The following is a 13100-nucleotide window of genomic DNA, read 5'->3' on the forward strand; positions in this document are numbered from 1 at the left end:
AGTAATAAATGTTATTTGCAGTTAACAATTTTCTTTTTTCTTTATTACAATATTTATGGCAAGACTAGGTAATCTACAGATTTTATTACCGGCCCTTCCGAAACGGTGGTAAATGTTAAAACTGTGTTATGACGATTCAAAGTGTAATTATGAAGTCTAATCGAATAAATAAATGTTTGAGTTTGAATTTGAGTTTTGAGTATTTAAATAATAAAACAGATAACTATAGAATTGTATTTCCGAAGTAGCTTTAAATTCTCATTTAGATTAAGGAGTGCTTAACCCAGATATAGGCAACAGCGAAAACCAGTATTATTGTACTAGCCTTAAGCACAATAATGCCTGCTAATTGAAGCTAATCACTACCTTACCACGTAAATCTACTAGTCTTAGCATCAATTTGCATTGCGAAAAATGGAAACATTAAATCAATTATTTCCATTTATTGTATTTACTTTCAATCCCATTTTTACATTTGAAGTTATTACATTTAATATATAGTATTCTTAGAAAAGTGCACATACATAAACAAAATTTGACATTAAATTTTCTAAATTCGATCAAACGAATTAAGAGATGTTCCAAACTAACATTTAAGTGTTGCCTATTTTATGAATTCATCATCATCAGCACATATATGATCCCACTACATACACAGGCCTCCTATGAGGGTTCAGGCCATAATCCACCACGCTGGCCGAGTGCGGGTTGGCAGATGTCACATGTCGTCGAACTTTTTATTTCGGACATGCCGGTTTCCTCACGATGTTTTCTTTTACCGTTTTAAGCAGTGGTGATGTTATCTACGTGGGCAGATAAATTGAAAAATTATTTTGTTTCCTGCACGCTCGCCCGGTCTCGAACCCCGACTTATCGATTTTGAAGTCCCAGGTTCTCACCACTCAGCCACCACTGCTTTTTTATGAATTAATGTGATCCAAATAAATCAAACAAAACATTAAATAAGACTTTTATACGTAACTAAAGTACATTTCCGTGGCTAATGTAACTCAACTTTGACTTTAACTCATGTCCACGTGAGATTATACAAAGAGGTACAACTCCATACATTTCCGTAGCTAATGTTGTTACAACATTTACCGAACAAAACAAACATTTGTCGTTCAAATGTAAGTTGCGAACTAACCGACGCTACAAAAACGTTCAATGAAAATAAACCATAAATGCCAGAGAACTGGCAAATTCGCGGTCTTGTTATGCTAATGTTGAACGGAATTGTTATTTGCAAATGTTGAGAGAACACGAGCTGGAATAAAAATGTAAGTCATAAAAGACGAAGATTTGGTAAAGGGTTGATTTTCATTGTGGCGTGCCAAAAGTGAGGAATGCCTTTTTTCGCCGATGAAGCGCTGGCAAAGAGATTCGTCGTTATTAAATGAGTGCTGTTTGTATAAATTAACTGTATATTACATTTAAAATGTGTAAGTTTGCAGCGCTATTTGTATGGTTGCAATGAAATCTCAAAGACACATTAATAATTGTGAATTATGTATTAAACGTCACTGAGGTTTTTTATCTGTACCCATCAATGAGAACCTGTTTCCCTCAAACACAGTTTTTACCTTCTGACTTCTGACACTGAAAATTACTTTGAATAATAAGAGAATAAAATACAAAGAACCATATTCGTGACAATTTTAACGATTTTTTCACATCTATTATTAATTTCCGGGCTCAATCACTATCACTAAAGAAATGTCTGTTACTTATAACTATACATACAGTAAAATACAAAAAAATAACATTCGTAATTGACAAGCTAACAAATCTCGTTAGTTACTTCTTACTAACTGAACGTAAAATAATTAAATGCCTCACTATTTTGTAATTAAGTGTATTCTTTGCTTATATCACTCCAGTATTTAAATGAAAATGAAAGAGGCACATTGCGTAATTTTCCATTTGTTGAAGTAGAAGATTGAAGCGTTTATAATTCATCTCATCGTTTTAATTGTGTCAATTAATTTTATTACGATAAAAGGTTGGCATTTTCAGGAATAATTTGCGTCTCAGATATTTCTAGATAGAATCTTTTGCCTGTGAAATAAATATTTTAATACGTTTAATTTTCATTATTCGTAACTGAGATTTTGATTAATGATCGCTTGTATTATTATTAGATTCGATAAGTGAAGGTGACTTTAATTGCTTATTTTTATACACAAAACGTATCGAATGCTATATTGGTTTTTAGTCAATTATACTACATAATACTGACTTGCCAAATCACTTATTATAAACACAAATAATAAACACTTAGCAAACATATATGGTCAAACTTTTGAAACAAAATATTGCAGTAATTCTGCGAAAATAATAAAAGAGTTAAAAGCAAAATATTTTCGTTCCCAAAGGTTCATTTATGTGTATTACTTATGGCGGTTACAGTTTCCCTCGTAAGCTCATATTGTATTTTTTTGACGACGTACTTTATTCCCTAACGTACCAATTTAAGGAAGAAACTAGTCATTTTTTTTTCAAAAGCATTGATAATATATAATATTGATGAACCTAATGATGCTTGACTACAAGAAAAACGGTAACTCTCTGTAAGAATAAATACAAAAAGAACAGTTTATTTGGGCCTGTAAACAATTAAAAAGAAATCGATAAAAGACCAAAGGAAGACATAAAAACTTTTACGTCAAATGAAGACATTCGTACCCAACGTTCCCTTCCTAACACCTCCGTAATCCTCTTACTCTAATATGAGATGTTGGCAGCCTTCAAACATCATCTTTAATCATCCATTTCTTTGAACTCTGCTCCATTAAATATAAGGTCGATATCGCTTTGTAAAAACACAAAGAGAATATTTTATTTGAAATTCTGTGTCGATACGTTCCTATACGAAATATCGTTCACGGGTCATTGAAAGATCACAAGCGTATAGATTATTGCGAAGTGTCATACGATAATTTGCGTATTTAGAATATAATTTCATACATTACAATAGTTTCACGATTTTGTCAGTATAGTAAGTAAAGGCCACCTCATCATTGTATCATAACCTAGATTCCTTGTAAATTCTCTGTAGAAGTTATTGTGAGATCGATGTCAAAAAATACAGCGGACACAGGTGTAGAAATTTGATACAATTATTTTGTACATTTGCAGTAGTAGTTATCTCGCCTGTTGGTAAGTGTAGATATAGTTCCATATGGAGCGCGTTTCTCTATAAGTTTTCTGTTCACCCTACCCATGAAGAACCCCAGAGTGTACTCGACGAGATCACAGACTCAGAAGCATGTTCCAGTCTCTTACGTCGATAGAATAAAGAAATGCATGGTGGATTTAGCTTCTCTTGCTATAACACATTACAGACATTGGCCTATATATTTTTATATAAAATTATAAAAGATAAATCGACTTGGAGCCATTTATTTAAGCTTTATTTAACTTTAAAGCAATTTATAGCAGTTGATTGATTAATGGCCGTTCACTTTTAATACGTAGGTTTAGAAGTGGGGGATTTAGAACCAAACCTTAGTTTGAATGATGCGAGTGTCAAAGTATTAAAGGAAAATTTAATTTGTGGTCGGTAGTTTTGAGTTACTTGTAATATACAAAGTTAATCGAATTAGTCAGATTGATTAAAAATGCAATTGCATACAAATCCTTACTAATATTATAAATGCGAAAGTTTATTTGTTTAATTATGTCTTTGTCTTAATGAAGTGATATATGATTGATTCTGGGGATAGTTTAGAGGCTATAGAGTGACATAGGCAAGATACCGGGTTGAAACATCTCATTCCCTTGGAAATTTTGACTACGCGGACGAACCCGTGGGCGGAGAGCTGGTACATATTAAAGGATCTATCTTCGCTTTTATTTCAAACCGATCTTATATGGAAAGTATTACACGTTAGAAATACAATGAAAACTTCACATTTTTATCTTAAGCAGGTGTAAGACCTGTTTTATAAGAGGAAGAATTAATCAGTTTTTTTTTCCTTTAAGGCTTGTTTGTATGAATAATACTTCATTATTGATGTGTATTTTAAGAATAATTAAGGAAAATAAAATTGATGAAGGAACACAGATAAATGTTAAAACTATGTTATGACGATTCAAAAGTGCTTCAAAAAGAAGAAGATTGATTAAATAAACGTTTGAGTTCGAAAAAATATAGATTACATTTTAACTGACATTGTTCGCTTTGTGTGTCACATTTACTATGATATTTTGAATACAAATCAAAGTTTTTCTAATCTAACATTTATTTATTTTTTATTTATTAATAACTTCATTATACGAAGCGCTAACGATTAAATGTTTTAACTATAAAACTTCAAACATTTCTAAACCTAAAGGAACAGTTAAGTGTTTTCCACAACTAAAAATACAGTATGCTCGACTTAGCAGTCTATATATCAAGCTGTTTTAGTGATAAGAACCATAAGTAAACGCAATACCGCTTATAATAGTGTACCATAAATCTGAGGCAGCCTTTCTTGAGGCTAAGTAAATGTTCGCTGAGGAATTATTGTTTACCATTATTGCCTTTACAGTTATACGTGTGATTTGATTTATTAACACTTGACGATATTTGTGTGTATGGTATTAGGACAATTGCTTTTATTCCTTGTTTTTTCTTGTATTAGTTAATGAAAATGGAAAAATATATAACTTCTATAAGGTTCAACTATTGTATGAGATAATTGAAATTTTGATAAGATGTAGCACAGTATTTTCTTGTGTTTGATTTTACACGAGTATGATACATTAAGAAATTAACTATTAAAATGATTTTTCAACGGATTTTAAACGCGATTTTATGTTATATTATTATTAACCCGACGTTTCGAACACTACAGCGAGCGTCTCCCCGTGACCACGTTCGCATAATTTCTCACGACATAATTTCTAAGTTGTAACACGTTAAACACATTTATAATATTACATCTATAAAAATGGATAATAATATATTACACTTTTCGTAAATCAATGTGGCGAAAATTCAATACATCTGCTGCGTTACTTTTTACAATCATCTCTTCTATAACCTGCGACTTTCAATTTTAAAGTTATTTAAAAGAGGGTTCCTTTTTAATTGTTTTGAATAAATGACCAAACAATGGCTTCCTGCTCTAAAGAATCAAAATAAAAGTCCGTTTGAGTGGCTTTTACGCAACATAAACAAATGTTGGAAGAAAGCCAATCAAAACTGCACATTGAGTGGAGACTCGTGTAAACAAAGAAATTACTTTTACTCGACCAAGTTTGGGGAAAATATCTCCGCGATGCTTTGTAAATTATGAGTTGAGATATGACAAATGATTAAGGTTTTTAAACTGTTGGTTTATCTACGCTGTTATTCGCGTTGGTAGAACCTTGTTCAAAATATTATTCAAATTAAATTCAGTTAAACTATTGAAAAATTATATTGGGTGTACAATAAATAACCAGTTAATATATTAAATACTATAGCTGTATAAGAATAATATTCGACAAAAAATTGGATTTAAAGTAAATATTTCGTTTAAAAACTCAAACGTTTTAATAGTGGATCAATTTTGAATAACAATATCTAATTGGAAGCCGTTTTTAATAAATCGTTTTAACTAGCTGTGATCTTTTTCATTTTTCTGTAAAACCGATCAAAGCGTATTGATTGTAAAAAATATTTCTAACTAAGACCGATATAAATAAAAAGTAGTTTACAATTTATATATTTATGATCGATGACTTCTTAATTCCTACATTACAATAAATTATTATGGATAGTATATAATAACTCATAGAATGACAAATAATGATGATATGACGTAAAAGACAAATGTTAACATGAAAAACATGGGAAGCCTTTAAGTTACCCAAAATTCGGCTCTCGATTCGAAACTTGTCATTTTATTGAACAAAACGCCTCCTTTTCAGTATTATATTCAGTGAGTAAATTTTGTCATTTTGGTAGACACAGTTGTGATAAGGCAAGAACAAATTGGAATTAAGATGTTTCTATAACGAATAACATTTGAACGAAAATGTAGATGTTCCTAAAAAGTCGATTCTTGATCGAATTCCCTAAACCCGAAGCATTTTTCATGCTATGTTTATAAAGTTTATAAATTAATTGTAATCTTTTTTATAGGTACTATGGAAAAACTAACTGTTTTGAAATTTACAAACGATAAATAGTGAAATGCAAAGAACAATAAAATAAATAGCGACTATAAATACTTTAAAGTGTCCATATGTCTAAATCCCTAGCTCGTGTGGAATTATTATGGTTCATTTTCATATAAAGTTATATGAATTCCTTGTAAATATTCATTGAGATATACATAATCTAGCTAAAATTTTTGGCTGGAATCGATGGATGTATAATTATTAACACCATCCAGAAGATTTTTCATAAGTAATGCTCATTCTGTTGTTGACATTGTAAAATATAGTCAACTTGACCTGAGCATCAAAAATTGTAGAACCGTGGCCAGAATTATGGTTATGGTACCGGTTGGTTTAATGTTTCATAGAGATTAATTAGAAATATTACATATATATTTTCTTATACTAAGTACACGTACCGACGTTCACACGTACAAGGACTTCGAATATGATTCTAACTTATCATAAAAGCGCTTGTTATATGTATGTAGTTAATGTATACATTAACAACAAATGTAAATCCATGAACATGTTAGAAGCATTGTTCGCTCGAAAGAAACCCTAGAATATCATATTAATTAACAATAGTTCTATTGATTTGTAACCTACATCCAGGTCAAATTAATTTCAATATAACACAAACAGTATTAGTTTTCGTTGTTACTTTGTAAACAAGTTGACAAGGGTGCTATTATTTGACACTGAAAGCGGTAAATAGTTCTCCCTTTGTCCTTTACTTAGAACTGTGTCTAATTAATGCGAATTTAATGAGAATATATGAATGAATGACTGAAAAATCATTTGGATTTTAATAAAATATCGACGAAAATGTAATGGTACAATTCGTTTCAATTGTCTGTATAATATTCAGAAACATTTCTGTTATTTTTTCTGAGATTTCGACTTTAAAACGACATTTCATTTAGACGGAACAAAAGCAATTTTTTCATCATACAATATAATTACAAATAACATGTTTATTATTCCCTTTATTGAATTGCCTTTTATATTAGTAAATTTAAGAATATTTACAACAAAATCTATGTAAAATTTGTGACGGTGAGGATTCTTTGTTACTATATTGAGAGTAAAATACATGATATGTATGTAATCATCATTATAAATACATTTAGGTAAAATTATTTCTATAGTATTTCTTTAATGCAGAATGTGGTCTTTACAAATAACACACCCATTTTGGAATATTATAACTGATATCAATATGTAATATTCAATCTTAGTAGTATTATAAATGCAAAAGTTTGTAAGGATGTGTGTGTGTGTGTGTGTGTCTGTTACTCTTTCACTCAAAATATACTGAACCGATTGCAATGAAATATGGTACGTAGACAGCTGGACAACTGGAATAACATATAAGCAACTTTTTATCCCGATATTCCTACGGGATACGCACTTACGCGGGTGAAACCGCGGGACGCAGCTCGTCTTAAATAGAGTTAAGAGGTTCATCAACTTTTAGGTTTTGCTGATTCATTAAACTTGTTTCCTTTGCTTGTATTAAATAAATATCTGATTTAGTAATTTTATATTTTTAAATATTTGATATTTATAGTTTACTTCTAAATACTTGGTAAACTTAAGAAGTGTAACTAAAAAAAAAAACTTACATAATTCTCCCTTGTAAAAGCAAAAGTAACTCTGTCTGCCGGTCTCTAATTCACACCTAAATCACTGAATCGTATTGGATGACATTTAATACAGAGAAAGTTTGAGATCCGAGAAGTTTGAATAAACCTTTTCTTGAAAATTTCACAGTAGCTGGAATTTTTATTAAACCTACTCAGTGGCTCCTCGTTTACCAAGTTGTCTGGAAGAGATAATAAAAGAAGAGTAAAAATAAACGCTCCTAAAGGGATAAGACTGCCTGTTGATCTCTTCCCATTCAGATTGTTTTTTTATATGTTCTTTTTTATACATATTTCGTTGCACAATCAAGAGATTTGATTTGATAATTATATTAATCAAATAGGCCTAAAACAATGGATTATATAATAATATTTATGTTTATTCATTTATTATTATATTGTTCTTACCTTCATGTTTTAAGATCCGATCGTTAGCCCTGAAACAAACATAAAATATGTATATAATTATTTCATAAAATATGATTGATGAATTATAAGTATTACATTAACACCTGAGAGGCTCGGCTAATGGACCAGAACCTCTTCAGGTAACGATAATATGTTAAATAGTTATGTACGCTTGATATAATCGATAAAAGGTAAAATTTTAATGACATTTTAGTCTTGATCCTGTCGCTTATAAATGGTCAGTTAGAAAAACTATCTGTAATCGTAATGATTCATAATTATATAATTAGGAGTAATTAGGAGTAATGATTCCTAGCTTATGTAATAAATGCCAAAGTGGGTTTTCAACAGTTTTACACTAATACTATAGAAAAATAAAAATTAGTAACTATGGTAGAGTAAAAACTTCTTAAAGGCTATCACCACATGCTATAAAAACGGTTATGAACATAAATTAGTAATTTGTAATGTATGGTTCAATTTTAAAAAGTGTTTGTCTGTTTGCCTCCCTTCCAAAGAAATCACGGAGAAGTTGTATGATTTTGTGTCTGAACATAGTTAGGAATCTAAAAAGTTACTTAGTTAATTTGTACCCCTCATTTCCTCGGGATTATCTTAAACAATGCGGACGAAGCTGTGAGCAGAAAACTAGTATGAAACTAGATCAATACTGCATCAATACGTGCAAAATAAATGTTTTCATAAAATAAACGAGCTATAAATAGACGAGCTGAGCTATTCTGTTTTTTCGATAAAAACTTGATAACCGAATGGCTAAATCTCGCCCGTTTCTTTGATTCACTATCACATATGTATGTCAAAGAATACTTATTATTTATTTATTTTTTAACCTTACTAGCGTTAAGACTTGTTCTCCTTCATTCTATGTCTTAGCTATTAAAATTATGTATTATTATTATAACGTTCTATAAAACTGAGACATTAAAAATGTTATTTCAGTATCCCAACTTGAATACATTAATTGCGCATCCTGTGTCATACATTTCACTAATATAAACACTCAGAGTTGAGCTAGATATCATGATTAAAATAAAAAATTAAAAACGATAGCAAACCACAGCCTAAGAAAAATAATAGAGCACTGAACAATACCGTGCTAGGTACGTCGTGAAGCCTATTTTTCACGTCAAGTCTGTCTATAGAATGCCTTTTCATATGACCGCATTTATAGGTCATTGGCTTCAAGCGTAATATAGTTAGGGCCAATGAGATGACCTAATTGAAGTCAAGATTTTCATAAGTTGAGATTACCATCTAATAATATTTATGTAATAAAGATAAGTAGTAAAATATAGGTGGTAAGTATTCGATCAAAATAGCCGAAATTAATTACGCCATTCTAATGAAGAAGTATTTAAAACGGTTTTGAAGAAGTAGTAATATCTAAAGAATAGAAAGAGTAATATCTGAAATCATCACTAATGTTTTAGCCAGACTTGTGATACTTCGTTAATTTAATCTTTGTATAACTTTTTTTGGACTGCCTTTTTCACCTTGGCTTTTTCGTACAATTACCTTGACTAATGCTGGGACAAATAATAAATATACCTACTTAGTAAAACACCTAAAAAAACACTTGTCTTGTCAATAAGTCGTCTGACTTACTCTTATGCAGACTATAATATGTAAGATATTTCTTTAATTTTCTCGATCTTAATCAGGTTGAAAAAATGCATTCTTGAAATTGTAATATCTTCACCGATCCTCGATATGTGTACAAAAATTAAAATATTTTTTTCATTTAAGAGCGTCAAAATCGAGTCTAAAGGAGTCGGTTACATACCACAATCATTAAAGGGAAGCATGTAAAAAAAATAAACAAACGTCATTCTTCCTTTAATTGACACGATTTAAAAAAAAAGAGCAACGACGGAGTTTCTTGCCGGGTATTTTTAGTAGAATCTGTTTCCCCAAACGATGGTAAATAGTTTAACTATAAATGGTGTAAAAAAAAGGACTTCCAGAAGAAACTAAATTGAAAAAAATTGTGTTTGAGTTTGAGTTTAAGCTTAATACATTAGTATCAAACGTACAAACCCTAAGCAGGTATTAGTATTACATGATTTTGATATAAGCTTTTGTTTATTTGAAAAGCCACAATTCTATTGAAGTCATTATAATAAATTTAATCTATTACCCGTCCTCGTGTTTTATTGTTGGCAACACAAAGAGTTAATCCGTATTAATTTCGACTAAATAATTTGATTATCTGTTATTCATTCGTTTTATACATTTTCATAATTTGAACAAAATTCATTGCGAATTGGAACATTGAAGTTACTAGATAATTTCACTATAACTTTTTCATCAGAAAATATATTATATATTTTCTTTTCACTATAATATATGCCTAACTATGTAGTTAGCCATATATTATAGTGAAAAAGGAACATTATAAAATTTTAATCATATGAGTTCAAATTGAAGACAAACCTCAATATGGAGATATTAATTATTAAAGTAGGATCAAATCTCATTAAATTTAGCTGAAATGATATGAGTACTACTATACATGTCAATACTGAAATGCTTAATTAGTTTTAGTTTTTAGAGTTAATAATCAGTCACTTTTTTCAGATATACGAAAAAGCTATCAGTTTTGAAGTATATGAAAACGGAAATTCGTATGTGTCAAAATATATAAGTGATTCATTCTGAAGATGACGCGAGGCAACAGTTATATTTTATACTAGTTTCCTGCCCGCGGCTTCGCCCGCCTCCGTATTGTTCATACATTTTAAACCTTTTCTGGACTATTGAAAATGCACCAAAAGCATGGTTATAAAAATTAGACCAGCCACTCTAGAGTTTTAGCGAGATTAACGAACATCAATTAATTTTTATATATTAGATTATATCAGAAATTGCATTTCGATAATTATCGAGTAAGGGAGTCCAGCATGCGACGGCACATGTACCCGACATGTGCTGGGAAAGATACTAAAATAATAGCATGCTGCTGTGTTTCGTTCGGTGTGTGGGGGAACTGGGGGCCCTTACTCTTTTCCTTATCCTTCCTATTTATATATTCGTAATGCAAATGTTCATGGGTGGTGCTGATTGTTCACCATCAGCTGATTGTTCAGTTCATTACATTAAAAAAAAATATGTTAGCACTATCATCACCATCCTTAGTGTTTGTTTTTTTCTACTGGAATGAAACTAATAAATCGTATGACGGCTTAAGGCATAACACCTATAGACTAAGAACAGGTTGGCAGATGGGCGATAAAAATTGTTTTACCTTCATAGTGTGATTCATCATTTGAAACAATCTTAAGAAGAATATACTATGAATGAAAATTTGTGCAGCACAATATAGACTTGTTCTACTAATTAATATCGTTAGCATTAACATGTAAACTGCATCAAATTAGCCTCGGGTACACAACATGTGTGATACATGGGGATAAGTTATGATATAACGACGCATATATATCAATGGGCTTCACCAATATGTCAATTGAGATGATCTGGTTGATTTCTTATTAAAAGAAAATAATTTGTTTGTTTTTGTTATGACGCCAGTTAAATGATTTTTACTTGTTTTCTAAAATGAAAAAAATCCGTTTATTGGCCTTTTTATATTTGAAAAGATAATGGGGAATTTTACATTAAATGCATTATTACGTTATGTTTAGAGCTCTTCAGTAATATATTATTCCAACCCATAATCTATTTGCTGACGAAAATTTAAATTTTAGACTCGTTTAAGTGTTTTTGAACATTAATTGCAGTTAATTGATTATTAATTGTTCTATCTTAACTCCATATTTAGTCAGAGAAATTATAAGCCAACGTTAGAAATGTCTAAGATTTTGTCGGCGCAATCACTTGACTAAGAAACTTTGCACGGCATTGAAATTAAACGGGTTGTTAAAATAAAAAGTAATGTTACGTTTAAGAGGTATTTCGGGAACACAATAAACTTCTAACTTTTACTGGAGATCTCTTCAATATGTACAAAAATGGTTTTTATTTCTGTGCCATTTATTTAATTTGTTTTCTATTCAATTTACAGAAACTGCTATTGAATATGCCAAGAAAATATGTGTTGGTCGGATTAGTTTGTACACACTATGATTTTTATCTCTTTCGTTTAATTTATTTTACGGTTTACTTGGTTCATGTGAATTTAAAAGGTACATATCTTTATTGAATATGTTCAAGAAATGTTTTTATATAAACAAATTGATTGATCATTTTTATTATTTTGCTATTCCAATTTAATTTAGTTAGAGGTAGAATTAACTTGGTATTATTTCAACATTTTTGAAAGACAAAGACTTTGTAATATGTTCCTTTTTTAAAATAATGATATACATTTAGCTGTACATAATTATTTTTGCTTAAACAGAACAAAATATAAAAGAGAACGTCATAAGTTTACAAAATTGAAAGCAATTCAATTCACTTCAAAAGTTTCGCCCTAAAGTTTTCTATGGAAAAAGTTAAAATAAAAATTTACTTACAATTTAAAAGTATGTAATGCAGATTTTCTCTTAGTCTATATACCATACATATTTAATCAGTTTTTACTAACACCACGTGCGTTCGAAGCGCTACGAAATCAACTACGAGTCCCGCCTACGTGTCAACGTCTACGCGCTACGACGCTCGCACTCAACTGAGCGAAACGACTTACTTATACCGGAATTCCTTTCCAAATATATTATGAGGTGTGAATTTTTTCACCAAATTTACGTATTGTCTTCCAAGGATTTGGCAGATTCGTTCGCGTTTCTCGTCTTATTTTCCCCATTTACATATAATTTTTACGTCATGTTTGGATTTATAACGTGCGCAAATGTGATGGAAAATCCTAGCATAATTTCGGCGGCTGAAAATTTAATAAAATATGTAATGAAAGATTGAACGAGGTTCACATTATAA

At 30.4% G+C, this 13100-nt stretch overlaps 1 protein-coding gene across 1 annotated transcript in view; it reads right to left on the reverse strand.

The window, feature by feature from the left end:
- The window catches only part of LOC119837527 (suppressor of lurcher protein 1-like), a 44885-nt gene extending 32055 nt beyond the window's left edge, over positions 1–12830 (reverse strand). The window contains exons 1-2 of the mRNA XM_038363116.1: positions 12680–12830; positions 8187–8215 (exon numbers count right to left, since the gene is read on the reverse strand). Of these exons, the coding sequence (XP_038219044.1) occupies positions 8187–8192 (6 nt within the window). The 5' untranslated portion in view covers positions 8193–8215; positions 12680–12830. The remainder of the gene's footprint in view (positions 1–8186; positions 8216–12679) is intronic.
- Between the last annotated feature and the right edge of the window lie 270 nt (positions 12831–13100).

This window comes from Zerene cesonia, chromosome 3, assembly GCF_012273895.1.
Source record: "Zerene cesonia ecotype Mississippi chromosome 3, Zerene_cesonia_1.1, whole genome shotgun sequence".
In the NCBI taxonomy this organism is placed as follows: Eukaryota; Metazoa; Arthropoda; class Insecta; order Lepidoptera; family Pieridae; genus Zerene; species Zerene cesonia.